This window comes from Neoarius graeffei, chromosome 9 (genome assembly GCF_027579695.1).
Source record: "Neoarius graeffei isolate fNeoGra1 chromosome 9, fNeoGra1.pri, whole genome shotgun sequence".
NCBI classification, from domain to species: domain Eukaryota; kingdom Metazoa; phylum Chordata; class Actinopteri; order Siluriformes; family Ariidae; genus Neoarius; species Neoarius graeffei.
In genome coordinates, this window is record NC_083577.1 from 61,432,126 (window position 1) to 61,454,402 (window position 22,277).

The 22,277-nt window shown below is 39.4% G+C and overlaps 2 protein-coding genes across 3 annotated transcripts in view; one reads left to right on the forward strand and one right to left on the reverse strand.

The window, feature by feature from the left end:
* The first annotated feature begins 233 nt into the window (after positions 1 to 233).
* scrn3 (secernin 3) lies at positions 234 to 10,624 on the forward strand. Its single transcript, XM_060930032.1, has 8 exons — positions 234 to 511; positions 779 to 948; positions 2,001 to 2,182; positions 3,386 to 3,585; positions 6,146 to 6,358; positions 7,859 to 8,021; positions 9,391 to 9,571; positions 9,965 to 10,624. Exons 2-8 carry the CDS (start codon positions 787 to 789, stop codon positions 10,124 to 10,126), a joined length of 1,263 nt encoding a protein of 420 aa, XP_060786015.1. The 5' UTR covers positions 234 to 511; positions 779 to 786; the 3' UTR covers positions 10,127 to 10,624.
* The window catches only part of gpr155a (G protein-coupled receptor 155a), a 33,322-nt gene continuing 21,567 nt past the window's right edge, over positions 10,523 to 22,277 (reverse strand). For both annotated transcript variants that reach the window (XM_060930031.1, XM_060930030.1), the window contains exons 12-16: positions 20,947 to 21,077; positions 17,017 to 17,112; positions 16,872 to 16,936; positions 16,637 to 16,774; positions 10,523 to 14,276 (exon numbers count right to left, since the gene is read on the reverse strand). In XM_060930031.1, coding sequence (XP_060786014.1) covers positions 14,063 to 14,276; positions 16,637 to 16,774; positions 16,872 to 16,936; positions 17,017 to 17,112; positions 20,947 to 21,077 — 644 coding nt within the window. In that variant the 3' untranslated portion in view covers positions 10,523 to 14,062. The remainder of the gene's footprint in view (positions 14,277 to 16,636; positions 16,775 to 16,871; positions 16,937 to 17,016; positions 17,113 to 20,946; positions 21,078 to 22,277) is intronic.

Below are 22,277 nucleotides of genomic sequence, written 5' to 3' on the forward strand. Positions count from 1 at the left end.
CTGAATATCAATGCGCATTTGTAGTCTATTAAATTAGGTTACACATACAATACAAAAACATTGTTTTTGTTCATGAGAATGCAGAGTAATAGTTTGTTCATAGGCATTATTCATTAGGCATGAAACAGCTCTGAGTTAAATTATCTGACTCACTGAAAAGAACCGGAATTCCGGTTACTACTGTTTACAAGTCGACCAAATTCTACTTCCGGTTAAGTGGGCGGTAACGTTCAGCGGTTAATGAACCTTTCTGCAGATCTCTAGCACAAACACAGCTGCTGAAGGAAACGTATTCATATCGTCGTCGGAGATCCAAATGATTCAGTATCAGATTAACCTCTAAAGTCGCCGTTCAGGTTTAGAAAGTCATGATGTTAAATTTGGTTGGGAAATGAAACAGAAAGTCTGACAGTAGTCATTATAGAAACGATTCTTCCAAGAGAGCCCAGGTTCCCACCTCTTCCACAGCAGCTTATTTCTGCACTGTAGACTGATAGGTTATTTGATCTCGGTGAGTGCTTTGATATTATTACCACTTTTACATGACATTCTCTGATTTTCGTGACATATATATAAACATTGATCAGATAATATATTTGGCATATTTATTTCGAGGTACCACAATTAATCCTTTATATGATGAATTAATTAGTATAATTATTGTAAGAACATTTAAGAACTTAAAATGATTACATGATGAGCGTAATTACATGACGCGAATAAATTCACTTAGCCATAAAATGTTAAATTGGGTCATGTTGATGTATTGATTTTTCAGCGCTCAGGATGATGATGACGCCATCTTCCTGCGACACGTTCGTGGCTTTACCTCCATCCTCAGAGGGACAGCGCGTCATCTTCGGCAAGAACTCAGACAGACCGTGTGATGAAGTGCAGGAGGTGGTTTATTTCTCCTCCAAAGACTATAGTCCTGGAGAAAAAGTCGAGGTACCACAATTAATCCTTTATATGATGAATTAATTATAAGAATTATCCATTCTTCTTAATAATAATAATAGTTATTATTATTATTATTATTATACCTACAACATCATATTATTATTATTATTATTATTAATAAGATGATGATGATAATAATAATAATAATAATAATAATAATAAATTGTTTATTATTAACAACAAACAATAATATGATGTTGATTATTATTAACAACAAATAATATATGATTGTTTATAATAATAATGATGATGATGATGATGATAATAATATAAATTTATTATTATTATTATTATTATTATTATTATTATTATTATTAACAACTACCATAATAACCATTTCATGCAAAAATTACTAAAGGAACATATCCCTATTTCTAGGTGGCTTTCTGACTTAGAGTGGCATGCAATATCTTGTAAATTGCACTTTTTAATCTTTTTTTTTTTAATTAAATAAATGTTACTGAGGGCGGCACGGTGGTGTAGTGGTTAGCGCTGTCGCCTCACAGCAAGAAGGTCCGGGTTCGAGCCCCGTGGCTGGCGAGGGCCTTTCTGTGCGGAGTTTGCATGTTCTCCCCGTGTCCGCGTGGGCTTCCTCCGGGTGTTCCGGTTTCCCCCACAGTCTAAAGACATGCAGGTTAGGTTAACTGGTGACTCTAAATTGACCGTAGGTGTGAATGTGAGTGTGAATGGTTGTCTGTGTCTATGTGTCAGCCCTGTGATGACCTGGCGACTTGTCCAGGGTGTACCCCGCCTTTCGCCCATAGTCAGCTGGGATAGGCTCCAGCTTGCCTGCGACCCTGTAGAAGGATAAAGCGGCTAGAGATAATGAGAATGAGATGAAATGTTACTGAACTGTCCATGTATGTGGACATCATGGATCAAAATAAAGAATAGTTCAGGGAAAAATATTGTTGAAAAATCCTTGCAGTGTTTTTGTTTTTTGGGGGGATGTGATGGGACAGGCATTATGACTCTTCAGATGAATGCAGATGCTTACTCATAATCGTTTCTCTGTCATCTTTTTATTTTCAACTGGACAGTGCACATACATAGAGATAGAGCAAGCTGCCCATACCCATGCTGTAGTGTTGAGTAGACCAGCATGGCTCTGGGGAGCTGAAATGGGAGCCAACGAGCACCAAGTCTGCATCGGAAATGAGGCTGTGTGGGGCAGAGAAAGCACTGACAGCAAGGAGGCTTTACTGGGCATGGATCTAGTGAGGTGATAATCAGACTTTAAAAAAGACGTGCATGTTTTTATTAGTGCAATATCAAAAATATATGGAGGATTTAGCAGAATTAACACAACCATAACAGCTGACTCATAATCGGCTGAAGTGTTCAATGTACAAGTGCATCTAAAAAAAAAATGGACTATTGTGAAAAAGTAAATTTTCTTTTGTAATTTAATTCAAAAAGGTAAACTTTTATGTATGCTATATTCATTACACAAACTGAAATATTTCAAGCCATTTTTAAAATTTTGATGATTATGGCTTTTAGCTCATGAACATCAGAAATCCAGTATCTAAAATTATTAGAATAGTTCCTAAGACCAATCAAAAAAGGATTTACAGTACAGAAATGTCCAGCATCTGAAAGTATATTCATTTATACACTCAGTACTTGATTGTGGCTCCTTTACCATGAATTACTGCATCAATGCGGCGTGGCATGGAGGTGATCAGCCTGTGGCACTGCTGAGGTGTTACTGAAGCCCAGGTTGCTTTGATAGCGGCCTTTAGCTCGTCTGTATTTTTGGGTCAGGTGTTTCCCACCTTCCTCTTGACAATACCCCATAGATTCTCTACGGGGTTCAGGTCCGTCGAATTGGCTGGCCAATCAAGCACAGTAATATCATGGTCAGCAAACCATTTGGTCATAGTTTTGGCACTGTGGGCAGGTGCTAAGTCCTGCTGGAAAAGGAAATCATCATCTCTATAAAGCTTGTCAGCAGATGGAAGCATAAAGTGCTCTAAAATCTCCTGGTAGGCGGCTGTGTTGACTTTGGACTTGGTAAAACACAGTGGACCAACACCAGCACTTGAAATGAAATATTCTAATATTTTGAGATTTTTTTTTAAAATCCTTTGTGCTGTAAGCCACAATTATCAAAATTAATAGAAAAATCCTTGAAACATTTTAGTTAATGTGTAATGAGTCTAGAATATATTAAATTTTTACTTTCTTAAATAACTGATGGAAAATATTGACTTTATTTTTTTTAACCAATATTCTAATTTTTTGAGATGCATCTGTATATAGAAAATCCTAAATTCCACATGTCCACTGTACGCATATTCAAATAAAATATTGGACATCCTGTCTGTTTTTGGCAATGATAATTTCTTTGACATGATCACATTGTTCATTAATGTCCCACAGCAATAATTAACATTTAATAGGTGTTCTGTTCTGTTTTTAGATTAGCTCTGGAGAGAGCAGACAGTGCAGAGAAGGCTCTGAATGTGATAGTGGAGCTCCTGGAGAAATACGGGCAGGGTGGCAACTGCATGGAGGATGAATGTGTTCTTCTCTACCATAACAGCTTCCTCATATGTGACCGCACTGAGGCCTGGGTGCTGGAGACCTCTGGGAAATACTGGGCTGCAGAGAGAGTTGAGAGTAAATAAAAACAGAATTAATGGTTGTCTTCTTCCACAGTCAGAATTGCCAAATTAGAAGAATTGTCTGGAATGCACAATTTAAAATTCAGTTTTCATGCTCTAACACATCTGACTCAACTCACAAATCAGAAATCGGTCAGCTGATGTGTCCAAGCAAGCGTATAGTGTAAGTCTACTCAAAGGCTAAGGTTGGTTTAGTTCCTAATTTGATATTTCTCCTCGTCTCCACAAATAATCTATAGGTCCTGTCAAGAACACAACAAGGTATCCAACACAGAGCAAATGGCCAGAATTTTTTTGTGGACACCCAAACATGTGGTTCTTTTCCAAACCATTGCCACAAAGTTGGAACCACACAATTGTATAGAATGTCTTTGTATTTTATAGCATTAAAATTTACTGTCACTGGAACTAATGGACCCAAACTGATTCCAGCATGACAATGCTCCTGCACACAAATCAAGCTCCTTGAAAACATGGTTTGCCAAGGTTGGAGTGGAAGAACTTGAGTGGTTTGCACAGAACCCTGACCCCAACCCCAGTGAACACCTTTGAGATGAACTGTTACACTGACTGCACCCCAGGCCTTCTTGGCCAGATCACTGCCGAGCCTCATTAATGCTCTTGTCGCTAAGAAGCACAAATCCCCACAGGCACGCTCCAAAATCTCATGGAAAGCCTTCCCAAAAGAGTGGAGGCTATTATAACATCAAAAGGGGTCTAATTTTGGAATGAGATGTTCAAAAAGCACACGAGTGTGATAGTTAGATGTCCACAAACTTTTGGCCATATAGTGTAGGATTAGGGGAGAGGGGGGTTAGTTGGAACGCGGGGTATGTTGAAACATACCATCTCCAGAAGATTCAAAGAACCTATTGAGTACTTTGCTGCCATCTTGTGGAAGCTTATCACACTACCCTTAAGCCATATTGGTATAAAAACTGTGCTGGAATATCCGCTTTGTTCAGTATACATGATACCAATGAATGAACCCTATTGTGTGGAGGTATATAAACAAAATAATGCAACAAATAATTTGCCTGTGCTAATGTGTATTGTATAAACTGCATGTGTTGAGGTGATAACAGCATGGGGCTAGTTGGAACATGTTCCAACAAACTCCACTATTCATCACAAGGAAACTGGTTCATGTTACTGCACTTATGTTCAAAATTGATTACACTGAACTGCTTTCTGTTTTTAAATAGGCGTGATCAAGAAGCACAATCACTTTTAAAAAAAAAAACATGATTTTTTTTTCAGACACTAGAAAGATGCACAACTATATAAGCAAGTCAGACTGTGGGAAGACCCCTAAAGATGTTCTGGAACGATGAATATGGTTTAATAGATAATTACTGAAGTCTAATGATTATCAAGTGTTAAACTGCTGATCAAGACTTGCCTACGGCCATTAAAAATATGTAGGTGTGACGTCAAAATTTTGGGCTCTTTAATTATTCCACATGTATTTCCATCAAGACCACTCCCAGGTAGCAGAAAGGGTCAGAAACAGAACATATACCAATATAATTCTTGGTTTTCCCTTTGCTGACTGAGGTGTTCCAACATGCTCCATGACATGTTCCAGCTCATCCCACAGTGGGGTGAGTTGAAACACCTTGACTCTTATCACATTGAACAATATTTTTTTTTCAGGAACTTCTTTGCCCTCTGCTGAACTTTATTTTTGAATTTGTTGTACATATATTATTTACCAGCTTAAGGTCGGTCCGTATCGTGAAATACCGTGACCTCGGCCTTGAAAATACTGACCGAGGCCCAGAGGCCTCGGTCAGTATTTTCAAGGCCGAGATCACGGTATTTCACGAAACGGACCGACCTTAAGCTGGTAAATAATATATTTATTTTTTTTCTTTACCAAATTCTAACAGAAAACAAGCACGCCCGAAAGGGAAAACAAAGTCAAGGCGAGCCGGCATTTTGAATCCTCATTCACAGCTGTAATGCAAATGGCTTCCTCCTTGGTATACAAGCGCACTTCCATGGCCAGAAAAAAACTACATTTTGCCACCTATGTAGTCCCCTATTTATACAAAATTGAGTCATTCAGGATTCAGCCATGTTTTTGCTCGGCGTTAGCAACAGTTACAGGTTTTCGGCTTTCTCCTGAAATGTTTTCTTTTATTTCATCTTCCTCAGGGTAGTAAAACTCGCTTTCACTGTGAACACTGTCATTATCACTATCCATGCTGTAAAATTAATGCTATTATACTGAGAATTGCGAAAATAAATGTTGACAAAAAATTGCTACTATGTTTGTTGTTGTGAACAAGCGAGTCACCAAAGGTCCGTAACCGGGATCTGGACCGTAGGATTCCGGACCGCTCGCGAGCCAATCAGAGTGCACGATTTGATGGAAACCGGACCGCAAAAAAAAAAAAACATAGATATGTTTAAAAATAACATGCAGTAGATTTTTCAATATGACTGTTTTGAAAATGAGCATTTTTGTGAAATTTGTTCCAACTAACCCTCCTCTCCCCTACTATCTTCTGGCAAATTCTAAACATCATCTTTGTACTGTTCCTGTACAGATGGATATCGAAATATTTCTAATCAGTACTCCATCACCACCAAAATCGACAAGGAGCACCCAAGGATGCGGGAGTATGCGCTGGAGCAAGGCTGGTGGGACGGCAAGGTGGCATTCAATTTTGCAGAGGTTTACTCTGTTATGAGTACAGCACGCATAGAGGCCACTGCGGGCCGCTACTGTGAGGGACGCAGGCTGCTGGAGAAAAACAAAGGTGATTTATAGGATAAGTAAGGAAGTAAGCACAATGGGGCATGCTATTATAGGAAAATAATTAATAATGGGGTGGTGTGACGTTCAAGAGTGTTTTATTCCTCTTATACTATAGTAAGTTGTCATTACTAACATTTTTTTTTATTACCTCCACCAACTTTTTTGGCGGAGGTTATGTCTTTGCCTGTTTATTTGTTTGCCTGTTCACAATATAACTCAAAGTAGTGAACAGATTTTGATGAAACTTTGAGGAACGGTGAGCCATGGGCCAAGGAACAATTGATTAGATTTTGATGCAAATCCAGATATGTATGTGGATTCAGTTTTGGTTAGCACAGTCGCCTCACAGGAAGAAGGTTCTGGGTTCGAACCCAGCGGCCGGCAAGGGCCTTTCTGTGCGGAGTTTGTATGTTCTCCCCGTGTCTGCATGGGTTTCCTCCAGGTGCTCCAGTTTCCCCCACAGTCCAAATACATGCGGTTAGGTTAATATGGGACGGCCTTGGGCTGAGGTGCCCTTGAGTGAGGCACCGAACTCCCAACTGCTTCCCGGGCGCTGTTAGCATGGCTGCCCACTGCTCTGGGTATGTGTCTGTGCTCATTGCTCACGTGTGTGCGCATGTGTGTGTCCACTGCTTCAGATGGGTTAAATGCAGAGAGGAAATTTCACAAGTGTGTGATGAATAAAGTCGTGCTTGCTTGCTTCTTTTTTATTTATTTTTGTCTGTTCCTAATGCAACTCAAAAAGTAGTGAATGGATTTTGATGAAATTTGGTATACAGCTTTAGTATTCTCCTAGGTTCAAGTGATTTTGGTTTTGATGTTAATATGTGACTTGGCAGAGGTATGCACTCTACCAAGTGCCCTTCTAGTTAAAGAAGCACACGGTGTTCTTAAACCTGTTTTTGTAAAGTTAGAATGAGTGTATTCATGTAAACCAGTGATTTGATATTCCAGCCAGGGATTACTTTCATTTTCAGATTTAGATGCAAGTCTCAGCTTTCAAGACAAATTTGGTGCAGAAAACCACAATTGACGCTGTATGATTTTCAGAACATTGTCAAAAGAGAGAATACTATATTTATGGGGGCAGCACAGTGGTGTAGTGGTTAGCACTGTCGCCTCACAGCAAGAAGGTTCTGGGTTCGAGCCCAGTGGCAGTGGAGTTTGCATGTTCTCCCCGTGTCTGCGTGGGTTTCCTCTGGGTGCTCTGGTTTTCCCCCACAGTCCAAAGACATGCAGTTAGGTTAACTGGCTACTCTAAACTGCCCATAGGTGTGAATGTGTGTGTGAGTGTACAGAACTGATCCAGCCACCCTACTGCTGCAATTCTGGCCAAGTCAACCAAACGTGGTTTGCCTCAAGCCTGGATTGGGTTCGGCAGTAATGATGACAACAACTATATTTATATATGTTGTGAAACTACTGCATAATAGAATTTTATCTCCACAGAGTAGATGTGAGTGAATTCTGTATTAGTAAGATTGTGTTGTCACACTTACAGGCCACATCACTGCTGAGATCATGATGGATATACTGAGAGATAAAGAGAGTGGCATTAATATGGAAGGCATGTTCGTTACAACAGGAAGCATGGTATCTGTGCTTCCTAAGGACCAGTCACTGCCTGGGGTTCACTACTTCACTGCTACCCCTGACCCAGAAAGGTACATTTATACAAATGCTGCCTTAATCCACAGCCTCAAACATTGCGTTTTAGGGTCGTCTATGTTTCCATCCATCTTTCAACCCAAAATTCTCATTACTACAGTATTTCAAGAACAAGTGGTTGAATGTTTGTTGGATTTATATGGAATTATCATTGTAACCACCAGATCAATTTTGGAATTGATCTAAGCAGCAAGGTCAAATGTCTGAAATAGTTTTCTTTAGTAATCTCCTTTCTGTTTGAAGCATTCAAATTCACAACAGGGACAAGACTTGGTGGTGGAGGAATTCCCATCAATGCTGTTGGCGTTGACTTCTACTTGCTGAACAATATCTTTATACAAAGTGGCTTGCAAGTGAATAAGAATACTATGAAAACATCTAGCTGAACGTATAATTATAAATACACTACAGAAATGTTCCTAATAATGTAAACGCACGAGGTGTACTTTTTGTTTAATATGTGAAACGTTTTATGACTGAAGTTCAGAAATGCACTGTAAACTCACTATTACTATACATTCACCTTATTAGGAACACCTGTATATCTACAGCTGACCAATGCATAAATTCATCCATGTTAATACCAGATGGGATGGTTTTGCAATCACGCATCGTCTGTCCGTCGTCCGTCCACAGTTTGCAAAAATCGCTACTCCTCCTACAGGATTGATCGGATTTTGATCCAATTCGTATACAATGTTCCTCAGGTGGGTGTGCATAAAAGTTGTCAATATGGTGGCGCCACCTGCCGTATTTATGATTTTATGGGTGTCTGAAATTTTTGGGTGACTCGTCACATTAAACACTACTCTTCGATCGGATTTCAAACTCGCACACAACAGTGGCCGGTATGAACTACAGCCTCGTTGAGGCTATTTTTAGTATTTCTAAAACTGTTGATCTGGGATTTTCACACACAACAGTTTCTGTAGTTTGCACAGCAGTACTGTGGGTGGAAACACCTTACTGATAAGAGAGGTCAGAGGAAAATGGACAGATTGGTTTGAGCTGCCAGAAAGGATATAGGAACTTATATCATTAATCTTTACAACTGTGGTGAACAGAAAAGCATCCCAGCATGCATAACACATCGAACCTTGAGGTGGATGAACTACAACAGCAGAAGATCACATCAGTTTCCACTCCTGTCAGTCAAGAACAGGAATCCGAGGCTATCATGGGCATTGCGGTGATGTGATTGGCTGATTACATAGCTGCATGAATGTACAGGTGTTTCTATTAAAGTGGACAGTGAGGGTATACATAAGAATTCTGTATAAAGTTTTCTATATACTTACACACACAAAAAAAATATGACTCACCTTCCTTTTATAAACTAATCCAATTTTTTTTTTTTCTGTTCAGGTCTGTTTTCAAGCCGTTTATCTTTGTAGCAGACATAAAGCCACTGAAGCATACGTGCTCTCCGTGTTTTGGAGAGGATGATCCAGTGAAGAAGAAGCCTCGCTTTCAGCACAAACCCAACCGTAAACATCCCCTATTCATAAAACATGAGGTCGTGGCTGCTATAATTGACAGCACAAGGGTAAGTTGTTAAAAATGTAAACTTTTCTACTAACTGTTGTAAACATCTGTGATTAAATAAGCAGACAAGTTTTATAGCATGCCATCGTGCAATTAAAATCAGTTACTGAATTTGTGTTATAATGTTCCTTTGAAAACAATATGCCAGTTCTGGGTTATAATGGAAAACTCTATATCGGACGAGGACTATTTTTGTGAGAATAATAGTCCCACATTTAAGCTCTTGCTTAATGTTTTTTTTTTAAAGTTGAATTGAAATATTAAATATATATTAAAGCAGAACTAACCAGAACAAAAGCAAAGAAAATCCTATTTATCTACATTAATAAAGCCCTGCCTTCTCAGTTACTTTCCACTACTGCAATCCAAGGCCTTCTCTTCCTTGTTAAATTAGGAGAAAGGTCAGAGGATCATGCAGAAAATGCAAGAGCTGGAGAAGCAACAAATGGCAGAAATGGAGAAATACTTAACTACAGGTGTGGAGGACTCGACTCTGGTGGTTCATCTCTTCTCAAATACAGTGGAGGAAGAGCTGAAGGTTTACAGCAAGGTCTGAAACAGCCTGGAGACACTTTTAGATCTTATTTTATAATTAAAACGATTAACTGACGATGAACAGAAACAAAAAGTAGCAAATGTACTTAACTGCATGTCATCCAAATGCACATAATTCAATATATAGCCATTCCTTTCTGTGTGAAATTACTCCGGTTATACAAATAAGCATGATGACAATAGTTAAAAATGGGTATAAAAATCTCAAAAAGTGTTTTTCCCAGCAAGAATGGACCATCAGTAACTCAAAATGCTGCATGAGTAATTTTAAAAAAGGCTTTACAAAGATATCTGATAGTTAATTCATTACACACTATTTTTTTTTCTTTAGGTTTAAGTGGCAGTTATGATTTTTACCTCTACTACAAATTGAATACATACTTTATACAAAGTGCACTTTGGGAAAAAATGGTTTTATTTGATGCACAATTGAGATATTAGTGATATGCAATGTAGACATGAAAACAGCTGTATCTCCAATAAAAAGATAACAAAAATATTATTAGTCATATGTTTTTTACAGATAATGTTGCTGGTGTTACACAGTGCTAACACCAGACAACTAACACGCTGACAGAATCCCTGCAACTAATGGTTAGGTTTAATTGTTAAGAGGGTGGTTTTAAATGATGTGCGCACATGCGCGTGCGCACACAAACAAATGCTTCCTTGGTCTTCAGAGGAAATGTCGTTGATCAGTAAAACCTTAACAGTATATGTCCTGTATGGCACACTCGTACAATGTTTTACATAGTTATGTTATCGAATGTGTTTTGAACTCTGAATAATGGGATAAATGACAATGTATGGCAATTCAATTGAAACTGAAAGTCAGAAATAATAATGAATATTATTTAAAAAGAAAAAAACCCTTTATTTTTCCCCTGAGTGTTTCTGTATAAACATTTTCTTACTGATCTTTGTGGAAGACCTCAGGAATATGTCACTAGTGTACACACACCATCCACTGTATTAGGAAGACCTGTATACCTGCGCACACATGCAGTTATCTAATCAGCCAATCATGTGACATCAGAGCGATGCAAAAAAATCATGCATGAGCCTCTATGTGCTTCCTGGCAGCTCGAACGAAGTTGTGGTTATAGAGTTGCAGTCAGAAGTTTGGACACGCTTTCTAATTCGATGTTTTTTCTTTATTTTTTTTATGAATGAATATACACTTCATGTCTGAAAGTAATGATGGATGTTTCTCTTTGTTGAGCGGTTCTTGACATCATACAGTTGTGAAATAGGGCTATTTACTGTATTTTTATTATTTACTGTTTGATCTCAAACACATTAAGAAAGCAAGAAATTGCACTAATTAGCTTTTGATGAGACACCCGTTAATTGAAAAGCATTCCAGGTGACGATCTCATGAAGCTGGTTAAGATAATGCCAATAGTGTGCAAAGTGTCATGAAGGTAAACGCTGGCTACTTTGAAGAATCTAAAATATGAAACATTTTGTTTTTAACACTTTTTTTTGTTTACCACATAATTCCATATATGTTCCGTATGTTATTTCATAGTTTTGATGTCTTCAGTATTGTCCTACAATGTAGAAAATAGTCAAAATACCGAAAAACCTATGAATGAGTGGGGTGTACAAACTTTTGACTGGTACTGTATATGGACATGAACGTCATGGCAATAGTGGGCTTTCAATTATTTCTTTGAACTGTTCTTTTTTTGTAGTAGAATGATTTATACAACATCTTTCATCAGGAAAAAAAGAATTTGATGCACAAGTTTTATTTGGGATTTTCTGAAATTAACACGGGGTCAAAATTATACAATAAAATCAAAGTCCTTCCCACGCTATGTGGCGCATAGCCCTCGGCCTCTCGCCTATTACATAGCTAGGGTTACAGTGGGGGGCTAGTCCTCTGGTAACCGTGAGAGTTTGACTCCCCACTCGCATCTGTATTGCAGCGTGCCTCGCCAGACAGCAGTAGGTACCATTTTCATGATGGTCTTTCTTTGGTATGACCTGACCATGAGTAGAACTCGTGATCTCCCAATCAAGAGGTGGACACGCTAACCACTAGCTGGTCAAAATTATGCATACAGCACACCTAATATTTAGTTAAATGTCTCTTAGCAAGTTTTGATGCTTTTGGTGGCCATCAACAAACTTCTGGCAGAATTCTGGATGGATATTTGACCGCTCTTCTTGGTAGAATTGATGAGTTCATTGAACCTGTGTGTTTCCTGGCACCGACCTGACTTTTAAGCACAGCCCACGTAATTTTAATAGGGTTGAAGTCAGGACTTGTTTTAAGTTTAAGCCTGCTTTATCTGTTCCACAACCAGCTTTGATGTGCATTTTAAGGTCACTGTCCTGTTGGAAGACCCAATTGTGTCTGAGCTGATGGTTTGAGGTTATGCTGAGGAATTCTAAGGTAGTCATCCTCCTTCATTATTCCATCCGCTTTGTGCAGTGCACCAGTTCCACTGGCAGCAAAACAGCCCCAGAATAAGATGCTACCACCACCATGCTTAACAGCTGGTACAGTGCTCCTCTGTACTTCTGGTCATTGTGGCCAAACAACTCAATCTTTGTCTCATCTGACCATAAAACTTTCCTCCAGAAGGCCATTTCTTTTTCCATGTGGTCAGCTGCAAACTTAATCTTGAAGGTGTTGATTTTTAAGCAGGGGCTTCTTTCAGTTCATGGCAGGCCTGTGCCTTGGTGGTTCCTGACCATCTGAACCAATTTCCCCTTAGCTGAGGGAGACAATTTGGGTCTTCTTCCAGCAAAGTGGTTTGACAAAGTGGCTCCCGATAGCTTTTACACACAGTTGTCCGAACTGATGATCTTGGTGTCTGCAGTTGTTTAGAAATGGCTCCAAGAGACTTTCCTGAGTTGTATCAATCTGTGATCCTCTTCTTCAGTTCTACACTGAGCTCCTTGGACTTTCCCCATTGTACTTTGTGTTGGTCAATCCACTGAGTGTGGTAAACCAAATGCTTTTTATTTTGGCACAGAGAACCTACCAACTGTAGTTAACCATGATCAGAAACAGGAAGTTAAAGAGGCCTTGGCAAGTTCAAAGACATTTGGGAACTTTAGCACCACTGAATTAAGTGGGTGTATGCATATTTTTGACCCTGTGTTGATTGATTTCAGAAAACCCAAAATAAATTCAAACTTGTGCACCAAGTAATTGTTTTTTTTTAACCGACAAATGTTAGTACAATCATTTTGCCACATGAAAAGGACAGTTCAAACGGACCCAGCTCCCTGGGAAGGCCTAGCCCACCAAACACAAGGCTGGCCCACCCCACCGAAGAGGGGGAGGTGGGGGAAAAAAAAGGAGAGAAAAAATTAGTACCATCACAAGGATATACTGTATGTTTATTTAACTTGCCCCTCATAAAATCTCCCTGGCCCACCCTGTTACCAAGAGCTGAAGCTGGGCCTCAGTTTAAAAAAAATAAAATAATAATAATAATTGAAAGCCCAGTATTGTCATGACATTCATGTCTGTGTATATGTAAACTTCTGACTGCAAGTGTAGAATGTTAATCTGTTAGAAGGCCTGTAATGGGGAAAAATTAGATGAAAAGCCTTCCTTATCAGAAGAGGTCCGTTTTCAGAGCGTTTGATAAAATTTAAGGTTTAGCAGAAATGATGCAGCTTATATACTATTACAGTATATGTCTTGCTTAAAGCTCTGATGGTCTTGATGGATTGTATTCAAAATATTCAGTGCACTGTACCTTTGTACAGCTTAATATAATGTATATATAGTTTGCTCTTCAAAGCAGCACTTGGTTAACTGCATCCCTTTTCTTTCTGTAAACAAGCCAGTTTACACCAAGTATAACGCATACCAAGTCAGGAATCACACTAAAAGTTTGTCAGTTGTTACGTTCAACAGTCTAAAATCTGAACCAGCATTTGTCTATTGTGGGTACGATATCATCCGGCTTTAGTGATGAATCACGCAGCCCTCCATGAAACAGTAATGCAGGTTGTCGTCTTGGAAACCATAGTCATGAGTAATGTGGTGGATGACTCCGCCTTCCAGCAGATGGGAGCCATAGAGCAGTGCCTCCCCCTGGTCACTGGCCAATCCAACAGTCTGCAGCCACAGCACCATTTCACTGCCAAGAAATGTGTGAACTACACTGTGCTCCCCACACCTGCATAGCAAAAAAAAACGCACATGCGTGCACACACGGATGGAGGTAGGCATTAGTATAAAGGGATTCAGAAGAAAACAGCTCTTGAGTGAAATGCAGAACTGAAACTAAAAACGAGGAAGCATGAAAATATATGTTTGCACCATGGAGACAAAATAATAACGTGATAATCATGTTGGAGAAAAACAAAAAGGTGACTCATATGTTACATAAGGAATAAAAAGCTTGGGGATCATCCTGTTTTAGAAAAATAATCAAAATGCCAAGTGTTGTGATGTATTATCATCCTGAACAGGATGCTGCAAAGTGTTTTATTCCTCTTATACCAGTGTTTCTCAACTAGTGGGCCTGTAATAGGGAAAAATTAGAAAAGCGCCAATCTAGTGGGCCACAAATTTTTTTGAAGTTTGAAACCAAATACTAAATAGTTCAGGATGTCGTAGTGTCCCAAATCCGGTAGCTGGTTTGACGTACGCTTTTCAAGTGGAATAAATAAGTTTGTGGGTAAATTAAGATATACAAGCCTTCATTTTTTTGTCACATTCCTCCGCTGCATTTAACCCGCGTGTGCGCACGTGCCCACACGTACAGCAAGAGCGTGCATGTGCCGTGTGAAGAATAAATAAATATGTTTGTGGGTAAGTTATATGGATCTGTGATGCCTGCTGGAAGAGAAGAGCATGGAGGATTGAGAATTGAGTGGCTGTGGTTTGTTTACACCCGATACTAAAATCTACGTCCTAGCAACCATCGCAAAGACGCGCATAAAGCCCAGAAATTCCTCCTTACCCGGGCAAAAACGATACAGGATTTATCTTGTAGTGTCCTCCTCCCCAGATCTTTAACCCAGCCACATATAAAAAGTTGTATGCCTCCATGCTCTTTCAGGTTTTCATCTGTTTGTCCATGTAGAACAATGTCTGCAGCACCAGGTAGTTTGAGATGTCGGGGAACTAAACGGACAGATAATTTTCCAGCTCAGAATGAATTAATAACTTTATTTAAAACACGCTAAGTTGATCAGCAGAGCTGGTGGGGTCGTGCATGTGCAGATACAAATGATTACAAACACAAAAGACTAAAAATACACCCAAACCACACAGCTTAAAATCTGTTGATAATCTGTTAATCATCTTCATATTAAATTAATTAACAGTATGCATATCTATTGTCTTTGTATTTAGTTCCGGCCACAGTAGGATCAGAATTTATTCTGCAAATGTCAAATTTAGCTAATAAATTTTTCTTTCATAGGAAAAATCCTTCTTTGTTAGCGTGTAAAGATCCATCCCATTGAGTGGTTTCTATATCCACTTCTTCTGAGTGTACTTCTGGGTTTTAATAACTTGCTTGTTTGCTGTACACAAACATGGCAATAAGTTCTTGTGTTAATGGACCAGACTCCACTTTTGGATCATTAATCCCTTTTGACTGAGAGTCAGCCCTGTGATGACCTGGCAACTTGTCCAGGGTGTACCCCGCCTTTCGCCCATAGTCAGCTGGGATAGGCTCCAGCTTGCCTGCGACCCTGTAGAAGGATAAAGCGGCTAGAGATAATGAGATGAGACTGAGAATACCCTGCATGCTTGATTTTATGTTGGCTTCTGGCACATCCATACAGTTTTAAATACAATACCTACAATTAAAAACAGTTTGTTTTTATTGTATTTATTTAATTACTGGGCTCCTGTCTGTAACAGGGAGTGATGTTGCATCCTATTAATATACTTCACAATAGATTATTAGATTCTAATAGAATAGATGAGCCAGAATAATTGGGGATCTTTTTTAATGGGCCTCGACTCGTTACAAGTATGAATAGGTGGGCCTCAAAGCAGAAAAGGTTGAGAATCCATCTTGTACCACAGCAATTTGCCAAAGGGTACAATTTTTAGTTTATCAATGAAAATTTTTAAAAAGAGTTATAGTTGCATTTAAATGTCATGGAACATCTTTCAGACAAGATCGTTCCTGCAATCACTTACGTTTTTGCAGCTATAACAGTCATCCCATCATCAACCTTTTTTGTTTGATCTTTATTTAAAAAAAAAAAAATCCGCCCTACAGAGCTTTTAATTTTACAAAACACACACAATGCCCACACACAATACAAGCTGTCCCCCCTTATTAACTTCAACAAAGATACTATCTATAAATGTAAATAAACATCACCATATCAATGATTAGACATTTTTTTGGTATTAAACTTTTTTTTTTTAAGCCGTTATGTTATAGACAATAATGCAACACCTTCTGACCAATAAGATTTGAGAATTCAACAGTGCTCTGGTAAACAAACTTACTCCTTGTTTAAAAAAAAAAACCTTTTCAGAGTTAACCATCTTATTGCAAATATCTACCTCTTTTTCTGGACAATGTCCTGGGCACATTGTTCTTTATGGTACTTAAGAAACTGACTGCAGGTGAGTCTGATCTCCTCGGACACATTAGTGGAACCTGCTGCCTCCTGTCCCGGAGTCTGCATCAGACGTGCTAACCTACATACAGAACACACAGTACAAATAACCAATACAAGCAACACAGAGCATTAAATGCACTCTTAAAGGCGAGCTCAGCAATGTGAAATGTGCATACCTCTTTTTAAATGGTATAATGATAAAATGTTTATCAAGACCAAAAATGCCGAATGATATAAAACCCTATGGGAGAGAGAGGCAGATATAATGTAAGTATCGAATTAAAAAAATGTTGATGCAAGACTGAAAGCAGACGTCCTTACTTGTCCAAAGTTGATCACAGCACAAAAGAATTGCAGCTCTAAGTAGAGTCTGCCTGGAACTGGACTGAAAAGCCACCAGAGGTAGCTGGAGATATTCTACAAAACAAAAAACACACACACACGTAAAGCTGTTTTGGTAGGCAAGAGGGTTGAAACCATCCATCTGAAGGAACTGTCTTAGAATGTATTAGAAATAATTTTATTTAGCTTTGGAATGGCATTTGGACTTTCAGTCTTTGGGAAAAGGTTTTTGGTTCCCACGCTACGTGTCTGGACGGCACTAACTGCAAACACGAACCCTGTTGTCTCATCTCATCTCATTATCCCTAGCCGCTTTATCCTTCTACAGGGTCGCAGGCAAGCTGGAGCCTATCCCAGCTGACTACGGGCGAAAGGTGGGGTACACCCTGGACAAGTCGCCAGGTCATCGCAGGGCTGACACATAGACACAGACAACCATTCACACTCACATTCACACCTACGGTCAATTTAGAGTCACCAGTTAACCTAACCTGCATGTCTTTGGACTGTGGGGGAAACCGGAGCACCCGTAGGAAACCCACACAGACACGGGGAGAACATGCAAACTCCACACAGAAAGGGCCTCGCCGGCCACAGGGCTCGAACCCGGACCTTCTTGCTGTGAGGCGACAGTGCTAACCACTACACCACCGTGCCGCCCCAACACTGTCACTGGAAATATTTTTTTATCATCAGTCTTGTAAGATTTTTTTTAAGGTCATGTTTTCTTAAATGCAACACATTTTCATGTATGAAAATGCTCAGAGACTATTCTACTGCTTTATGCCATTTGCGTAGAAAATTCTATCGTATAAAAATGGCAAAAGAGGAAATACAGGTAAAACGGGGTAAAACTTTGCTTGAAATGCTTACACTGTTTGAATGGTTCTGTGTACAGGCACATGGATTTCAGTTCAGAGTATCAGTCAATACCCAATGCTGATCCAATACTGACAGATTCTTAGTAACACAGAAGACTGCAAGCTTCTGTTGTGCAATACATCAGAGGCATGATGGAGATCGAAACACAATGTGTGTCCTACAAACAATGTGTGTTTACATATACAGTGCCCTCCACGATTACTGGCACGCCTTGTAAAAATTAGTAAAGGGTTGGGGGGTGTGTGTGTGGGGGGGGGAATCCACTTTTTGGTGAAGTCACTTCATGTCACACTGAAAAAATGACAAACATCCAACCTTTAACAGAAGTAAATTTTTTAAGAAGAAGCCTTCATTTGTCACATGCACACTCAAGCACAGTGAAACTCATCCTCTGCATTTAACCCATCTGAAGCAGTGAACACCCCCCCAGTGGGCAGCTATACTACAGTGTGCGGGGAGCAGTTAGGGGTTAAGTGCCTTGCTCAAGGGCACTTCAGCCCAAGGTTGCCCCATGTTAAACTAACCGCATGTCTTTGAACTGTGGGGGAAACCCACACACCACCAAATTTATTCATTGAAAAACAAATCCATCAAGAAATTTTCTACAAAAGCACGTGTACCACCATGATTGGCACCCCTCCTTTTAATTCTTTGTACAACCTCTCTCTGCCAGTAAAACAGTACCGAGTCTTCTCCGATAACATTTTATAAGGTTGGGAAATATAGAGCAGGACATCAGTGACCATTCTTCTTCACACAATCTCTCCAGATCACCCAGGGTCCAAGTGCACAAGAGAAGGACTCTTCTCTTCAGCTCACCCCACAGGTTTTTAGTGGGTTTCAGGTCAGGAGACAGATGGCCATGGCAGGAGCTTGATTCTGTGCTTAGCTAACCTTTTTTGTGTTGATTTGGACATATGCTTTGGATCATTGTCCTGCTGGAAGACCCAATGACAACCCAGTTTTAGTTTTCTGGCAGAGACAGCCAGACTCTGATTTAAAATGTCCTGGAATTTCATGGAGTCCATGATGCCATGTACCCTAACAAGGTTTCCAGGACCCTTTTGGAGGAAAAACAGCCCCAAAACATCACAAAAAGTCCACCATATTTTACAGTTGGGATTGGGTTCTTTTCATTATAGCAATCCTTCTTTTTATGCCAAGTTCACAGATTTGTTTTGATTTGTCTGTACCGAAGAAAACTGAATTGACAAAGTACGAGAGATCTAGAAATCTATTCCTCTGCCACCTAGGAGATTCTGCCTCACAGATCCAGGAGCGACAGCACTGACGCAGATACAGCTGTATGGAGATGTTTCTCAGTTTATTGAAAGACAAACATGAGTATATATCCACATTAAAGAGTGTTGTGTTGGGATACGATTGGAAAATGTAATTTCAGGAAGCTGAGTGTGATAGGGTCACTTCAACAGGTGATAGAAAATTACTGATCGGGACACAGCCTTTTGAAAAACAGGGAGCAGATGTGCAAGCAAAGATAAGTTTCAAGGATTTAACTGAAACTAGCCAAAACAAGGTTGCAAGCATGCCAAATCTCCGTCACCCAACTTGAGTGTTTATTATTTTTTTTTCTGGCATACCTTCCAAGTAATCTGTTGGCATGGAGGTGGAGTCTGATTGCGGTTTTGAAGACTTGGAAAAAACCCAAGCTTTTACTTTTTCATGTAATTCACCAACAGTGATCCTTAGGGATTTTGTTATTTGCCTCTCTTACCATTCTCACTGTACATGGGGGCAAAATAAGCTTGGGTCCTCTTTTAGGCAAGTTTGTAACAGTTCCAGTTGATGGCCACTTTTTTTTTTATTATTATTATCGCCCGAACAGTAGAAATGGACATTTTCTGGCGAGTAGCTATTTTTTAAGAAAACCATTCCCTGACTTATGAAAGTCAACACACTTCTCCCTCAGTTGGTTTGTGTGTTCTCTTATCTTTCCCATACTGATGGATGACTATTAGTAAAGGGAATTTGGTCTTTGACTCTGTGTCACACAGTGGTGGCACGGTGGTGTAGTGGTTAGCGCTGTCACCTCACAGCAAGAAGGTCCGGGTTCGAGCCCCGTGGCCGGCGAGGGCCTTTCTGTGCGGAGTTTGCATGTTCTCCCCGTGTCCGCGTGGGTTTCCTCCGGGTGCTCCGGTTTCCCCCACAGTCCAAAGACATGCAGGTTAGGTTAACTGGTGACTCTAAATTGACCGTAGGTGTGAATGTGAGTGTGAATGGTTGTCTGTGTCTATGTGTCAGCCCTGTGATGACCTGGCGACTTGTCCAGGGTGTACCCCGCCTTTCGCCCATAGTCAGCTGGGATAGGCTCCAGCTTGCCTGCGACCCTGTAGAACAGGATAAAGCGGCTACAGATAATGAGATGAGATGACACTTTGTTATTTCAACTTCTCTCCAATTGTATGTATATCATTTACTCAGTTGCTATGTATTCACCAATTTGGTGAATTGTATCCATGTTTTCTTTCTCTGTTTGGAAGTTGTAACAACTCCAACTCTCTTATAGGACTGATAGAGTCTATTTAGAATTGTGCTGAATATAATTGATTTTATTTTGTAGGGGAAAAAAAAAAAAAAAAAGTACTCAAATCAGTGATAAAAAGATGGCGTAACTACCGGAAGCCTACTTGCAGATACTAAAAAAAAAAAAAAAAAAAAAAAAAAAAAAAATCAGCTTTCCCCAGACGTAAAGTGAAAATGAATTTCATGTAAATGCAATTATGAAATAACTGATGTTTGGGAGAAAGACTAAAGCTTTACATTTCTCCTAACTTCCTCTAAAATTCCCCATTTTACTCGTGTGCTTACTGTGACAGAATATCCACCATCTCCACGTCTCCGCCTGACTGCCTACTGGAAAGCAGAAGCTGGCCAGATCTGCAGTCCAAGTTCAGAGTTCCTCGCCATTACAGATCCACAATTAACTCACCATGCAGTTTAGCAGAAGATTTGGTTTCTACTTGCAAAACAAGCATGAAGTGCAGCAGAGATGTCATTTATACTTACAGCCAGGAGATTGACAGTGAGTAGCAGACAGAGCAGTACATGTCGAGCAACCTGTCTGTCTGCAGTCTGCTGCTTCTGTTCCTCTTCTACCAGCAAGCAATGAGAGGAGTCACAGCAGTTCCCACACTGATCTGCGAACATGGTTACATCTCACACACTAACCATAGAACAGACCAGTAACTAAACTTGCAGTGTCACATTTGCAACATTATATTTTACAACAAATATTTAAATAAATATTGGCTGACGTTGAGTGGTACATCAGAAATATTCGATTCAGCTAGCATGATACTGAACAAGGCAAAGATGAGTCCAATATCATGCTAGCTGAATGTAATATATCTGATATACTACATAAAAAAAGCCAGTCAATATTATTATTATTTTATTATTATTGAAAGGAACACATTCCTTTCGGGTGTTCAACACGTCTTTCTCTTTCAAAATTCTCTCAAATTCGTCTGTATTTAACAAAGCAAACCTGGCGGCCATGTGTGTTTACAAATTGTCACAGTCACTCGCTAGCGTGGAAGTTTTACGTCTCTGATGTGCAACGTATTGTTTTGACAACCATGCAATATTGTAAATCATATTGAACGCTCGTTCTCCATTGGGTAGAGTGACGTAATACAGGTAGGATAAGTGATATGCTAACTATATTGCATGCTATCAAACCAAATGAATGCAACCCGCTAGAAGGGAATAGAATATATGTTTTTATTCCATCGAAAAAGTATCCTGTGTGTATAATACAGTACAGTTATTTTAGAGGACACAACTGCAATCTGGCCTTTAGAACCAAGATCTAAAATGTATGTCTGTAAGTAAAGGTCCCCATACATAAAGACGACTTTAACAACCTAAAACATTATATACCTAGTACCAGAGTATCTGAAATAATTTTTCTTTAAGCTTTCTTTATGTTGCAAGTGTATTTCTGCCATAAAAATTACAAACAAGAAGGACTAGATTTGGTAGTTGTGGAGGCATCCCTGTTGACACTGTTGGTGTTGGCTTCTAACTGTTTTTCTCTTAAAAATCATGAGAAAAAAAAAGGCTTCATCTGTTGGAAAGAAAACAAAAAGCACAATGTCCACATCTCTGAGTCCTTAGACTTTCCAATGGGGGGAAAACCTAAAGGAACAGAGTCACTTCTGAAATGTTACAAAGTGCTGACTCTGGAGACTCCTTCCAAAAGTGTTCAATAAATCTCTTCACCATATCAACGGATTAATCAATTTCACTGAGAAAAGGTACAACTGTCAAAATTATGTAGAAATAATAATAAATACAACCCCGATTCCAAAAAAGTTGGGACAAAGTACAAATTG

Coding starts and splice junctions, on each gene's coding strand:
- scrn3 (XM_060930032.1), top strand. CDS start 787: ATGATGATGACGCCATCTTCCTGCGACACGTTCGTGGCTTTACCTCCA. Junction 3,586..6,145: donor GGCTGCAGAGAGAGTTGAGA/GTAAATAAAAAC, acceptor GTTCCTGTACAG/ATGGATATCGAAATATTTCT. Junction 6,359..7,858: donor GCTGCTGGAGAAAAACAAAG/GTGATTTATAGG, acceptor TCACACTTACAG/GCCACATCACTGCTGAGATC.